The 16,684-nt window shown below is 34.6% G+C and overlaps 1 protein-coding gene across 4 annotated transcripts in view; it reads right to left on the bottom strand.

The window, feature by feature from the left end:
• Positions 1-16,684, bottom strand: part of LOC149779968 (inositol 1,4,5-trisphosphate-gated calcium channel ITPR2-like) — a 187,233-nt gene that overhangs the window by 92,858 nt on the left and 77,691 nt on the right. For all 4 annotated transcript variants that reach the window (XM_089936684.1, XM_089936686.1, XM_089936687.1 and 1 more), the window contains 5 exons: positions 16,537-16,623; positions 9,073-9,177; positions 8,250-8,321; positions 7,374-7,503; positions 497-635 (listed from right to left, as the gene is read on the bottom strand). In XM_089936684.1, the coding sequence (XP_089792810.1) occupies positions 497-635; positions 7,374-7,503; positions 8,250-8,321; positions 9,073-9,177; positions 16,537-16,623 (533 nt within the window). The remainder of the gene's footprint in view (positions 1-496; positions 636-7,373; positions 7,504-8,249; positions 8,322-9,072; positions 9,178-16,536; positions 16,624-16,684) is intronic.

The raw sequence follows: 16,684 nt of genomic DNA, 5'->3' as shown, positions 1-16,684 counted from the left end.
CTCCTGACCCCACTCCCTACATAATTAGCATGTTCCATATCATTGGTAATACTTACTCCTGAACCCACTCCCTACATAATTAGCATACTCCATATCATTGGTAATACTTACTCCTGAACCCACTCCCTACATGAGTAGCATGTTCCACATCATCTGTAATACTTGCTCCTGAACCCACTCCCTACAAGAGTAGCATGTTCCACATCATCAGTAATATTTACTCCTGAACCCACTCCCTACATCAGTAACATGTTCTACATCATTGGCAATACTTACTCTTGAACCCAATCCCTACATGAGTAGCATGTTCCACATCATATGTAATACTTTCTCCTGAACACACTCCCTACAAGAGTAGCATGTTCCACATCATCAGTAATACTTACTCCTGTTCCCACTCCCTACAAGAGTAGCATGTTCCAGATCATCAGTAATACTTACTCCTGAACCCACTAACTACATGAGTAGCATGTTCTACATCATCAGTAATACTTACGCCAACTGCTCCAACAGCTTCTTTGTTAAAGCATATCTTTTGGAAGACTTCTTTTCATGATTGTCAATGAATGTTTTCACAAGATTCTGAAACTCTTCACCTAAAGGAAGTTCCTCACTGCTTCCTACTTCTGTATATTCTGTGAAGGAAACAAATCTAGGATAATCATATTTCACCATGTGTAAGGGACAGTAGTGTTTAATATTAACCTTTGTGTTGAAAATACCCAATTGCAACAGTAGACCAAATTTGCAGTCATGTCATTCACCTTCTAATTAGGTTCCACAATGATAACTTCAAATCATTTGTAAAATGAACACAACAGACCCTGATCTGCTGACACATAATATACATTATTTAACAAGAGATCTGGGTCCCTGTACATTATTTCACAGAAGATCTAAGTCCATGTACATTATTTGACAGAATCACTGGATACATGTACACTATGTCACAGAAGACAGTGGTCTAAGTGCATTACTTGACAGAAGATCTGGGTAGAGACACATTATATGACAGAAGATCTGGGTACAAACACATTATATGACAGAAGATCTGGGTATAGACACATTATATGAGAGAAGATCAGGGTATAGACACATTATATGAGAGAAGATCTGGGTAGAGACACACTATATGAGAGAAGATCTGGGTACAGACACACTATATGAGAGAAGATCTGGGTACCGACACACTATATGACAGAAGATCTGGGTACAGACACATTATATGAGAGAAGATCTGGGTAGAGACACGTTATATGAGAGAAGATCTGGGTACAGACACACTATATGAGAGAAGATCTGAGTATAGACACACTATATGACAGAAGATCTGGGTAGAGCACACCATGTGAAAGATCTGGGTAGAGCACACCATGTGAGAGAAGATCTGGGTAGAGACACACTATATGAGAGAAGATCTGGGTACAGACACACTATATGAGAGAAGATCTGGGTACAGACACACTATATGAGAGCAGATCTGGGTAGAGACACACTATATGAGAGAAGATCTGGGTACAGACACACTATATGAGAGAAGATCTGGGTACAGACACACTATATGAGAGAAGATTCAGGTTCACATCAGTTACGTGTGCATGAAACACAAGCAATAGCATTAAATATATTTGATGTCACTATGGAGAATTAAGTGTAGTCACTAACATACCATGCAAGTGCATGCTGATATTCTGTGCATCCCAATAACATGGAAACTTTAACATTTTTCCAAAGCATGCTTCATGTTTTCATCATAAGAGACCTCCCATGAAAATGTAAAAGTCTTGAAAAATTCTAAATATGGATGTTAAAAATTAAAAAGAGGCCTCAGTGAGTCTGAAGTCACTCGCATGGCTGATATCTGCCAAATAATCAGATGTAGGATGCTTTGGTTGAAATTTTTCCAATGCTACTGATTGCATATGCTATGAAAACAACTGTTTCAAGGTTTTTTCTTGTTTTAGGATCTTCATAAATATTTGATTGCTATTCAGCATCGTTTGTCCAATACTGGAAGGCCACTATGCCTGGTTGCTTTGTGTCAAAGTTGGTCAAAATTTGTTAAGTGTTTTGTTGAAATAAATGTTTCTATACAATGTTTAGTAGCAGCAGCCATATTTGATTACAAAATGGCATCATTTGTGTAAATGCAAGGACTTTCTGTCACTTTTTGTCAAATTCTTTCATGGCTGAGGAAGGACATGACTAATTGAAACAAACTCCACAAGTCATCATCTTCACAGGGATATTCTATGGAAACAATTGTAACATGCAATACCAATTTGTATCTAAATTCACTATGGTCCTTGAATCTAAAGTCACTATGGTTCTTGTTATATAAATTCATTATGGTCCTTGTTTTCTAAATTTATTTTGGTCCTTGTTTTCTAAATTCGCTACAGTTCTTGAATCTAAAATCACTATGTTCTTTGTATCTAAATTCACAAGGGTCCATGTATCTAAATTCACTCTGGTCTTTGTATCTAAATTTGCTATTGTCCTAGTATCTAAATTCACTATTGTCTATGTATCTAAATTCACTATGGTTTTTGTATCTTCAACTAAATAACCACTCACTGTCAGCATAGCACTAGCACATTGTAAGTACAGTCAACATCATGCACAACAGATCACCACGTGCTGATTTTCCAGGGTTTGGATTCTTCAATTTCCCAATCAGATGCTAAGCTGTGTCACTGCACTCACACTGTGTAACAGAATCTGAAAATCTGCTTGATGCACAAGAGATTAAGCTCAAGTGATTCATCTGCTGGTGCATCAATTGCGAGGAATCCATTAAAAAACACTCATTATTCAGTCTTGTGTGACAGTCTTCACAGATGCTAACTGGCAACTTCTATATATTTTAATAGTTTATTATTATCCACTGGTAACTTCTTAATATTTGAGAAATTCATTATTATCCACTGGCAAGTTCTGAATATTAGAGAAATTCATTATTATCCATTGGTAACTTCTGAATATTTGAGAAATTCTTTATTATGCACTGGTAACTTCTGAATATTTGAGAAATTCATTATTATGCACTGGTAACTTCTGAATATTTGAGAAATTCATTATTATCCACTGGCAAGTTCTGCACATTTCAACAGTTCATTATTAGCCATTAGCAACTTCTGAATGTTTGAAAAATTTATTAGTAACCAATGGCAACTTCTGAAAGCTTATAGGACAATGCAAGTGTCATACACTTGTATACTATATATACTCACATAAAAGTTATGTCCAACTGCAAACAACATAACACTGATCTGCTAGTTCATTATGTGATGGCAGATAAGGGTCCATGTTATTTGTTCTACTGATTACTCTCAACAAACTGGATAGACCTAGATCTGCCAATGCACAATGTGACAGCAGATTTGAATGTGCAGTTGGATTTGCCTTATAGGAAAATACATATCACAGTAATATGTGAGCTCCAAACATATACAGTGGCAATGTCGCCTTGAGTTTTACTTTTCTTGTACAGCACATCAGTTAGAGACATACACAGTGGCACTGTCTCCTTGATTTTCACTTTTCTTGTACAGTACATCAGTTAGAGACATATAGAGTGGCACTGTCTCCTTGATTTTCACTTTTCTTGTACAGCACAACAATTAGAGACATATACAGTGGCACTACGGTCTCCTAGATTTTAACTTTTTATGTACAGCACATCAGTTAGAGACATATCCAGTGGCACTACGGTCTCCTTGATTTTCACTTTTCCTGAACAGGAAAAAAAAGGCAATCTGCCTGTCATTCCACTAGCATTGACTGAATCAAAGGCAATCTGCCTGTCATTCCACCAGCATTGACTGAATCAAAGACAATCTACCTGTCATTCCACTAGCATTCATTATCTGAATCAAAGGCAATCTGCCTGTCATTCCACTAGCATTATCGGAATCAAAGGCAATCTGCTTGTCATTCCACCAGCATTATCTGAATCAAAGGCAATCCACCTGTCATTCCACTAGCATTATCTGAATCAAAGGCAATCTGCCTGTCATTCCACTAGTATTATCGGAATCAAAGGCAATCTGCTTGTCATTCCACCAGCATTATCTGAATCAAAGGCAATCCACCTGTCATTCCACTAGCATTATCTGAATCAAAGACAATCTACCTGTCATTCCACTAGCATTGTCTGAATCAAAGGCAATCTGCCTGTCATTCCACTAGCATTACCTGAACCAAAGGCAATCTGCCTGTCATTCCACTAGCATTATCTGAATCAAAGGCAATCCACCTGTCATTCCACTAGCATTATCTGAATCAAAGGCAATCTGCATCACTCCACTAGCATTATCTGAATCAAATGCAATCTGGCTGTCATTCCACTAGCATTGTCTGAATCAAAGGCAATCTGCCTGTCATTCCACTAGCATTATCTGAATCAAAGGCAATCTGCCTGTCATTCCACTAGCATTATCTGAATCAAAGGCAATATGCCTGTCATTCCACTAGCATTGTCTGAATCTAAGGCAATCTGCCTGTCATTCCACTAGCATTATCTGAACCAAAACAATACAGTTCTTCCATAAAATCTTTTAATATTAAGGTTAATCTAGGTTGGGAATGGATGGGTTTATTGATGCAGACAGGCATTAGGACACAACAATGGTTGCAATGTTGAGCCTCCACCTAGACAATTCAATAAAAATTACCCCCAAAAATGTAACCATATAGTTTCATGATAAAATGGTAAACCTTGTCTCAAGATAAATAATAGCATCAGCAACAAACCACAACAATCAAGTAATGGTAAACCATATAAATCAAGTAATGGTAAACCATAAAAATCAGGTAATGATATACCATATAATTCAGGTAATGGTAAACCATGCAAATCAGGTAATGGTAAACCATAACAATCAAGTAATGGTAAACCATATAAATCAAGTAATGGCAAATCATATAAATCAGGTAATGGTAAACCATATAAATCAGGTAATGGTAAACCATGCAATTCAGGTAATGGTAAATCATATAAATCAGGTAAAGGTAAACCATGCAAATGAGGTAATGGTATGTCATATAAATCAGGTAATGGTAAACCATGCAAATCAGGTAATGGTAAACCATGCAAATCAGGTAGTAGTAAACCATATAAATCAGGTAATGGTGAACCATGCAAATGAGGTAATGGTATGTCATATAAATCAGGTAATGTTAAACCATATAAATCAGGTAATGGTAAACCATAACAATCAAGTAATGGTAAACCATATAAATCAAGTAATGGTAAATCATATAAATCAGGTAATAGTAAACCATAACAATCAGGTAATGGCAAACCATATAAATCAGGTAATGGTAAACCATGCAAATCAGGTAATGGTGAACCATGCAAATCAGGTAATGGTAAACCATGCATTCAGGTAATAGTAAACCATATAAATCAGGTAATGGTAAACCATGCAATTCAGGTAATGGTGAACCATATATATCAGGTAATGGTAAACCATGCAAATTCACTATGGTATGTCATATAAATCAGGTAATGTTAAACCATGCAAATCAGGTAATGGTAAACCATGCAAATCAGGTAATGGTAAACCACATAAATCAGGTAATGGTAAACCATGCAAATCAGGTAATGGTAAACCATGCATTCAGGTAATAGTAAACCATATAAATCAGGTAATGGTAAACCATGCAAATCAAGTAATGGTATGTGATATAAATCAGGTAATGGTAAACCATGCAAATCAGGTAATGGTAAACCATATAAATCAGGTAATGGTGTACCATATAAATCAGGTAACAGTATTCAATATAAATCAGGTAATGCTAAACCATGCAAACCAGGTAATGGTATGCCAAATAAATCAGGTAACGGTAAACCATATAAATCAGGTAATGGCAAACCATGCAAATCAGGTAATGGTAAACCATATAAATCAGGTAATGGTAAACCATGCAAATCAGGTAATGGTAAACCATATATATCAGGTAATGGTAAACCATGCAAATCAAGTAATGGTGAACAGCTTTTGGTGTATAAAAGAGCCTTCTTTTTAGCTGCCAGCAGGCTGCACAAACCCTTCTACTTGTACTAATTTAAACATTAATGCTGTCTACTTTTAAAACTCTAACATTTTTTATATTGTTATGTATATTTAATTTAATTGTTTGTTTGTTTTATTTTTTAACTTCATTATGTGTTATTGTAATGTAACATTGTTTGCTGGACTTGACCTTGTCCAAAATTGAGTTCATTTCTGATTGACCTGCTTGACCTATTTTATTTGTTTAATTTATGTAAACAACTAATAATAGCTTCATTATTCTCTATGTGTAAGAGCTTATTAACTGAATTATTACTGAGGTAAACATGTTGATATGGGTCAGAGTTTTGAAGATTCCAAAGTGAATTTTAATGGCTATTGTGTTGTAAATAAACAAGGCTCATGAGATCATTCTGAAAGGTTATTATCCATTAGATAATGTGTTTTTTTTTATTGAAACTGCTAATTTGTGACATGAGGTCAAGCAAAGAACTATATTTTCTTGTGACTGTGATGATTATGCTAGTCATGCTTTAACATCTAGCACTTTAAGTTGTATTATTTTGTGACCAGTTTACGCTGAATTTTATTTTTTTCAAATTATTGAGTTCAAGTGATTATTTTCTCAGGAAATACAAAAGGTATTCTGATAAAATTCTTGGATAAAGACATTCATTGGAATTTATACTAAATTCAAACCTGAAATAATATTTATGTGATTCAAAAAGAGACTGTTGACACATCAGCACTACACAGGTCATAAAAGACACATCATCGCCTTCAATTTCGAATCTCTTTGGGACCTGAACTGATTTTTCTTCAAGACTTTTATTACTAGGACTTGTGTCTTTAATTCTTGGATTAATTTTGGATTTAATTCACAATACTGTAAGTTCTTTTTTCTCATTTTTCACTTTGTATTCCTGGGAAATAAATTATTTGTTAAATTTTTCAAAGCTTGTTGTCTTTACTCTTTACTGTTACTTATTTTATGAGCATAGACTCGTAACAATATTGTATGCACTGACTTAGCACTGTACTTTTAATTTTAAGCCAGCAACTTCAAAGGGTAATGAGTTTATCAGTCTGTTTATTTCTGTGTAGGCTTGTGTGCATTTATAATGTACATGCACACATTAAAAAAATGCTAAAGTACACTTCACATTTTTTTTTTTCTGACTATATGGTTCATATTGGAGGTTATCCCAGTTTGAATGACCTGAATTAACTGAAAAAGTATGTCCACTAGCACCTAATAACCATGCTACACCACCCCCAGCCCTGCACCAAGATAGGACACCAGTTTATCAAAAGGACAAGCTGCCCGCTCTGTAACAGATATATAGTACATACCTCTTTTTGACTTGACTTTGAGTTGCTGGGAAACGGAGTTCTGTCCACAGTGAACATGTTGGCAGTTTGTAGCAAACATATGAAACTTAGCATTCAGCTCTAGCTCACTGGCATAGTATTCCATGTTGCCCTGTTGAAAAAAACAACAGCAAATAATCTCCTGACCAGACAAGCTATGTTCATTGCATGACACATTTCATACTGGTGTGTGTACATATGTGTGTATATATATATATATATATATATATATATATATATATATATATATATATATATATATATATATAACAAAAGCATGCACCATTTTTAAATTATAAATTTAAAATATGAAAGGGCTGTACCCCAAAAAATGCTGTCATTTTGAAGCTTGATGGCATCTGTGTCACTTGAGTCAAAACATTTTGGTGATGTTGTTTAGGGTACATTTTCAAATTATTCTTTGCAATTGACAATGATCCTTTAATTATGCCCATGCTGATACTAAACCAGGTCAATTTTGCAAAATGCTATTATGACAAACAAAAAAGAAATCTATTAAAATAATTTTTAAATGCAGACATCAACAAATCATATAACCCGAATATATTTTTTATTTTTCTATATCAAAATTAATTTTACAGTATTTATGGGTAAATATAATGAATATCCAAGAAATCAACGTACAATAAATATCAGTGCCTATTCTTTAGAAGTTCTAAGTGCTTTACAACATTAGACAACACCTATAACATAAAAAACCATATATAATGATATTATTACAAAAAACAAACACCATGAAATTAAAAAACATAAAAAACATGCTGAAAATATTTAATGTAGAGAATATTATTAGATCTTTAAAGTTGTTTGTGCAGTTGAAAAAAAGGGGAATGTTACCTTTCTAACAGCACTTTTTGTGTCCCCAGTTTTTATCTCACTATTGAACTTCTCCAAAACTCCAACCATAATCTGAAAAGGAACTAAGATATTCTGGCACAACCCAACTCATTGCAATGTCCATCTGTTAAATAAAATTGCACCACTCTATGGATGAAAAACATAGTTATTAAGATCCAATCTGTATCAATGTGATATCTGACAGTTAAGTGAAATTACCTCACTCTAGGGATGAGGAAATATTAGAGTTCTTAAGATCTTCTGGCGTACTATACCCAACCTGTTTCACTGTCATAACTGACCATTAAGTGAAATTGTATTATTCTATTATTGATGATGAGGAAGATAACTAAATGATACAATTGTTAAAGCACTATCCTTCCAAAAGTGCCTTTCTTCTATGAAGACTGCATTAGATGTTGATATAATTTCTCTGTTGATGACAATGATTCTAGTCATAATGATACAACAAAATCAGATGATGGGTTATATTTGAAAATATAAAGTGACATTTAAAGGATTTTCGAATCACTATATCCTGTACTAGATAATTAAATTACTTTATTTTATTTATTTCTGTAACATTTGTTTCCCATAAAAATATTCCCCAGGATGAAAGTGCAGAAATGTTGGCAAGCTAGAATTTAAACATGTTGCATATACATCATTCCTAATGGGAGATGTTTCTTATAGTTGTCAACTTTATGGAAAGAAAAACAAAGAAACATTTTATATGATTTTGATGTACTTTTATCTATAGTGTCAGACGTATTTATTGAGGAAGAATGTAATAAGCAGGTAAATACAAATGTATGGTACTAACCGCTCTGGGTGCATTTGATGTGGACACTACAGCTGTCAAAGATGTAACCATGGACTTCATGTGCTTTGGATCAGACAAGACGGGTCCAATGACATCACAAAGGGCCTGCACACAAGAAAAATACATGATAAGCAGCTGAGAAGGATGTCAATAAAATGTAATCAAATATATAATTATGAAATTGACAATTCTTAATGATAATTTTAAGTTAAAAGTGTAATGAATAAATTTTGACATCATCAAAGATACATTTATGCTAGTTTCATTGTATAGATTTACAAGAAATGGAACTAGACTCCCCTTATCGCGAATTGATTCTCAGCTTTTGTCTACATTTACAGCAAATGGAACTAGACTCCCATTATCCCCAATTGATTCTCAGCTTTTGTCTACATTTACAACAAATGGAACTAGACTCCTATTATCCCCAATTGATTCTCAGCTTTTGTCTACATTTACAACAACTGGAACTAGACAACCCTTATCCCCATTGATTCTCAGCTTTTGTCTACATTTACAGCAAATGGAACTCTATAGACTCACCTTATCCCCAATTGATTCTCAGATTTTTTCTACATTTACAACAAATGGAACTAGACTCCCCTTATCCCCAATTAATTCTCAGCTTTTGTCACATTAAAAACAAATGGAACTAGACTCCCCTTATCCCCAACTAATTCTCAGCTTTTGTCTACATTTACAGCAAATGGAACTCTATAGACTCCCCTTATCCCCAATTGATTCTCAGCTTTTGTCTACATTTACAGCAAATGGAATTCTATAGACCCCCTTATCCCCAATTGATTCTCAGCTTTTGTTTACATTCACAACAAATGGAACTAGACTTGTCCCCCTTGTCCCCAATTGATTTTCAGTGTAAATTGTCTACATTTACAACAAACTGAACTAGACTCCCCTTATTGCCAATTGATTCTCAGCTTTTGTCTACATTTACAACAAATGGAACTAGACTCCCCTTATCCCCAATTGATTCTCAGCTTTTGTCTACATTTACAACAAATGGAACTAGACTCCCCTTGTCCCCAATTGATTTTCAGCGTAAATTGTCTACATTTCCAACAAACTGAACTAGACTCCCCTTATCGCCAACTGATTCTCAGCTTTTGTCTACATTTACAGCAAATGGAACTAAACTCCCATTATCCCCAATTGATTCTCAGCTTTTGTCTACATTTACTGCAAATGGAACTAGACTCCCCATATCCCCAATTGATTTTCAGCGTAAATTGTATACATTTGCAACAAATGGAACTAGATTCCCCTGATCCCCAATTGATTCTCAGCTTTTGTTTACATTTACAACAAATGGAACTAGACTTCCCTTATTGCTAATTGATTCTCAGCTTTTGTCTACATTTACAGCAAATGGAATCAGACTCCCTTTATCCCCAACTGATTCTCAGCTTTTGTCTACTTTTACAACAAATGTAATTTAACCTCCTTCCCAAACTCCCAGCTTCTGTATACATTTATAATGAATGGGATTGTGCCCTAACTTCCAAAATTTATTCACAGCTGCTGTGTACATTTACAACAAATAGAACTGTGCACCATTTTTTCCTAAGTTAATATTATCTTTTGTACACATTTATAACAAATGAAACTAAAATACCTTTTCCCCATATTTTTAATTCTGTATACATTTATAACAAATGGAAGTGTACCCTCCTCCCCTCATTCTCAGCTCTGGTATACATTTATAACAAATGGGATTGAATTTCCACCCTTTCCATGCTTATTCATCAGCTTTAATAGAGATTTATAATAAATGAGATTGTTCCCCCACCCCTAAATTCTCAGTTTGGGATGCATTTATAGCATATAGGATTGTACAATAAATTATATTAACAATTTAATTAAATTCTTCATTATAAAGATCCATATAAACAGACAGCGTAGAATGAAAGAATCCAAGAAAAGTCATATGACAACTGTGGGTTTATTGACATCATGCCCACTGATATGTGATTAACCAACAGAAGTGTGCACAGCAAAAGAGCGCTGATAAAGGAGCACTGACAAAATAGTGATACAAAAGAGTGCAAGAAGAAAAGTACCAACAAAAGAGGTTTAAAAATAAATATTTTAGAAAATAGTATATTAAAGAAAACATTTAAGATGTTTTCATTTATAATCTAATTTCCAAAATCAAAATTCTATTATCATCAATGGGTCCTGAATCCCAAAGCAAGAAAGACCCTCCATTTCATTATTTGTAGACTAACAGGTATCTGGGTATTTCCAGTGGTTTGTTGATTAGGATACGGCAGCTGTTTCCATTGCTTTGGTGTTAATGATTGAGCACTGTGATGCACAGTATGCCAGTAAATGACTTGCAGCTTCTAATGATAAACTGCTTATAGTCTGTTGCCTTGGTATTTTAATCCTTCTGCTGCTTCTCCCCATATTGCTGATATGACTTTCAACACTGATTTTTTGCTGGATCAGGAGCATGATTGTGTTCAGATGATGGCAGTACCCTCATCTTCCATGGCAAGAGGCCGCAGTGGCCAAGTGGTCTAAAGCACTCATACTTAGTAATCACTGCCATCTCACACCTGTCCACATGGGTTCAATACTCTGGCTCAGCATATGTGGGTACGTGAGAAAACTAGTCAGTAGTTCCCCATAGGTCATGGTTCTTACTGCTTTTTCCCTTGTTCTTCCTCCACCAATTATACTGGCTGTTACGTTTGCCTGCCCGCAATTATGTAAGTCAGGAACAAAGGAATGGGTTAGCGCCATGTGTATGTAGACCCTGTGTCTATCGTAGCGATTCGTGTTGTACAAGAGCCCACATCGTTAGGTGTCAAAACTAACATGTAGACATTGGAAGCTTTGTTCTACGAACAAAGGACTCATGATGCTGTTGTAAAATCTCCCTGCTTTGACAGATGGCCTGAGGCTCGTCTGTTAAGCTGGACTGACTGGGGTAGAATTGATATCCAGTCGGAACTGAGGAAGGGTGGGGTCATCAATTAGAACCAAAACTTAACAGTCCTTTGGGCTGGGAATGAATTAGTCATTGTGAAGTATCATGCTGAGAAGTTGTAGCAATAACTCCGAGGAAGCCACTCGTGAATTGGCGGAAAAAGAAACCTTGGTACATTCAAGGACAGAAAGCATTGTAAAGGTCAGTGAGTTATTTGCTCGACTGTTGCAGAATGTTACGGCAATGTAATTGTAATTATGGGCAGTATGTATATTTACTTACTAGAATTGTTAGTACATAGAATTACCTTTGTATTGTTTAATTTACATGCGTACTTGACAAATGAGCCATGATTATGTAGATTGCTAGCTCATAGTCAGAATTAATATTGTAATTCGCTATCTGGTTACTTCGGGGTAAACTAGTGTATTTATTTATGTGATATTCTAGATTCTGCAATTGTTGAATTAAATTGTAACTTTGGAAATGGTTGCAGTGTGTAAATTTAAATAATATGGATATTTGAATATTTGTGTACACTTGTGGGAGTGTAATGTACAGAAATGCGTCTGATTGTTGTGATATTGTTCAGAATACTGAGATTAAGAATATATTGATGTAACGCAATTTAGTGATGTCTGTATGATAAGTAGGATACCACTCTTTATTGCAACATTGTTTTCTATAAGAATGTGTGTGGTTTTCGATGTGCACGAATGCGTGACCAAAGATGTAGATAGCCTTAATCTGATGATTTGATTGTTGATTTAGTGTGAGGCGAGATGGCTAATGAAACATGCTAATGTCCTTGTGTTTTTCATAGGAAGCTTTTGGGGACAGAATTACTGGGTAGTCAAGTCCCGAGTCTCAGAGAGACAGGATAGAACAAGGCAGTAGGCAGAGAATAAGCCTAGTTGCTGGAGAAAGAGAGAGAGAAGGAGGAGGAGAAAAGGAGACAAAAAGGGAAGAGGATAGGAAGAATCGGAGTACGGAGAACGCCGGAAGGAGGAAAGGAATTGGCAGAGTAGAGCACAGATGAGTAGAAACCAAGTACAGGGAAAGCCATCTCACACTATAATCACATGATGAAATAGGTTGTTACATGGTTGAGAGGAAGCAGATTGGTTGAGAAATTAATATCGTTTAAATTGTATTAAACTGTTATTCTTTTGAATTTCACCTTTGTGTTCTTAATAATTTAATTGTCGGTATTGCTGACTGGGGGCTGGGAGCTGTATCTCTCTCTATCACTAATTTCACTTCCTACAAAAACGAACCAGGGTGGGAATTCCATAGTAATTCAAATAAATATTGGGATCACACCCCCACCCCAACTCATAACAGAACGTTCGTAGAACGCCATACTGGCCACCATATATTACCTATCTTGCACTGAGAAATGGCTTGAACCTATAACAACAACTGTCCTTGGGATATCTCTAACTGTCAACCAACACAAATGCCATGCCTTTCTGGTAATTTATCTTCTTTATATTCAATTTATGTTCAACAAACTTAGGTTTTATATGCTTATATATGCCACATATAAAATTAACTTTTAGATTTCATGATCCACTGAACTTTATTAAGTAAAAAATATGTTTCATACAAGATGCAACATCTTTTGTTCTTATCTCAAATAACATGTTTACAATATCTAATTAATGTTCAGGCCTAGTTTTAAAGAGCCCAAAAACGCATAGAGTACCATCAGCTATGGGTATAATGTTTCCATTCTGAAGAATTTAATGAACTGCTCTTGGAGATTTTCCTTTATTATGCCCAATTCAATATGAAGTCGAGTAAAATTGTAAATATTGTTGTAAAAATGTTTATAGTTCAACACATAGTTTATATGGCCTGCTTGAGTGTATAAAGGACTTGTCTCTCAAAATTAAGCATGATGTAAAATGCTATCAGTCTTTGTCTCAGACAACCAAGTATAAAGTTGTATTAGCTGTGACTGACATCTAAACACAGAGAATATAGTTTTAATCAGCCAAAGCACCAAGGTTACTTGCTTTTGGAGTGGGTGGGGATAAATCTGGAATAGACCTAGGTATCTTCATTGCAGCCCATTTACAAGTTAATATATCCCAACTTAACCCTTTGCTTCATGAAAGTGCCTTTTGACGCCTCTACTCCATTCATATGAAAGCACCTTTTGATGCCTCGACTCCATTCACATGGAAGCGCCTTTTGACGCCTACTGTAAACATCAGCCATTTTAAGCGGGTTTTCATAGTGCCACCTTCGGGGAAAATCCCCTCTTAGATACTACATTAATTTCTGCGAATGACAATTATGTCAGATCACATGGTCACTGCTTATGCTCTGGTTGAAATCTGCTATTTAAAGTAACTGGGTTGTAATCTCCACTCTCCAAAATGGAGGTCGCAGATTTCATTCAGTACTTACAGAGTTTTCACAATTAGAATCACAACTATGAAAGATTCAATAACTTAGGAAAAGGCTCTGATATTGATGTAGGCCGCAATTAGTTTTTATAAATTATCAAATTCAGATGACTTAGTGATGTAGACGCGGACAAAAAACTTGTAAATTTCGAGTATGAGAAATGGCAGCTACAGTTGGTCACACGTTCTCACTGACTTGACAATGAATGAGTTCTCTCAAGATTCTAAAGCACAAAAAAAATTCTTCCATAAAAAATAATTACACAGCTATTACAATCAGACTTTACTCTTAAATTTTTCCTCACATAATAGACGTGTACCAAAAATGTAAAATGGTTAAAATTGCTGTTAAACATACACTACACTGCTTAACATTTAACAGGCAGGCCTATGCGTACGGAGTCGAATAGTTAACAGGTGTTCTATTTATAGCACACTGCACTGGGTAACTTAGCTCTATGAGGTAAAGGGTTAACAATAATTAATTTTGATACACTACTGTAAAATGTTCCAGCATGCATTATTTCAAATTGAACAAAACCCTTAATTATGTCACTATCTTTAATGTAGTATTTATACAGTTATTGTAAGAGTCACACAATTAATATAGTTTCACAAATATAAAGTTCAAAAGCTTAATCAGCAGTGCAACATACTATACCCTACCATACTATCATAGGGCTACTTATTGTTACAGGACATTTCCACTCCTCCAGCTTTGTCATCCTAACGTCAACTACTACAAAGTTCATGATAAAAGTAATGAGCATATTCCAATTTTAGTCTCCTCATCCTGATTTTAATTTTATACCCATCATCTTGCAAATACATCAATAAATATATATATATATATATATATATATATATATATATATATATATATATATATATATATATATATATACATACATATTGTCAAGCACCATTATTCAAGATCGTAACAATTTTGGTTGAATTTTAACCTTTTTCTCATAATTATTTTGTCTATGTCATCAAAAGATGATATTGAGCTTACAGTTTTGTGTTTTGCTGGCTGTTAATTTAGTATTGTGCATGCAAAATTCAAACTCAGCATGGCATTCTCTGAACAATAATGTTTGCTTAATCCTACAGGCTTTTGTTAGCTACAAAGCTATGTCCCTCCTTTCTCTTCTTGCAAACTGAATACATTTTTTTCTTTCATCTTGCCACTTGCAAATCTTTACTGTTTACATATATAATAGTTTGATTCTGACCACTGATTTACAAAGCTGCAAACAGAGTTAAAAAATTCCAATTCCTAACAAAGTTATTGCTGTTTTCTTTATTTTAGTCTACCAGGCTCAGATATTACTGGCAATGTATCATTGTTAGGTCACATGCTCCCTTCAAAATATCTAAAAAATGTATTATTATACACAATAAAAGTATGAGAAAATAGGTAAATGTATCAATACACTAAACCTAATGTATTAAATCCTTTGATATTCTTCAGTTATATGCCTTTCATTAGTGTTATTTAATAGACTGTAAATTTAAATGCAAATGCCTTAACATTCTGAAATTTTCCAGAAAATGAACTAAAATTAAAAGACTTTATGCCATCAGATGTTAAAAGGTATACTTTTTCATTAACAGTTTGATCTACTTTAATAAGTTTTAAACAAAAACTGTAGCTGTTACCTTTATTTAAAGTTTATAGATTGAAAAGTTAAGTACCCTTCCTGGTAAAAGAATTTTTAAAAATTTCATTTGATGTAAAGAGTGTTAGCAGCCTAAATGTACAATTGATGAAAAAAATGAAGTATAAATTCAAATTGTTTTCCAAAAGTAAGTTATTAAAACTACTTAACCATTAACTTCAATGAGTGTATATCACATCACATAATGATGCATTATTGAGTTAAATTGATCTGAAAAGCTGGATGGCTGATACTCAAATACAAAATGCCTTTATCATTCTTATTACTAAAGCTAGAATACTTTTATTTCCAGTTTTTATTCAGAAATGCACAGAACTGGTCCCTATTACTAACGCATTTCCAACAACAGATAATATTTCCTGGATCCTCCTTTATGCTGATATTTGTGGTATTTGGACAAAACTGAACTTACAGTCAGGGCGTTAGCAGCACTTTCAGTGTGGAAGACTTCATCTGGATATAAATCCTTGTCAGCAGCATAGAATGAGGTATAGAAGACCTGCAAAGTACAGGAAAACATCACATGTAGTACATAATACAATCTAGGGATGGCAAAGTAC

This window comes from Sinohyriopsis cumingii, chromosome 16, assembly GCF_028554795.1.
Source record: "Sinohyriopsis cumingii isolate HCF-2022 chromosome 16, ASM2855479v2, whole genome shotgun sequence".
NCBI classification, from domain to species: domain Eukaryota; kingdom Metazoa; phylum Mollusca; class Bivalvia; order Unionida; family Unionidae; genus Sinohyriopsis; species Sinohyriopsis cumingii.
Note: the sequence above shows the minus strand (reverse complement) of the source record. Positions and strands in the feature narration are given on the sequence as shown.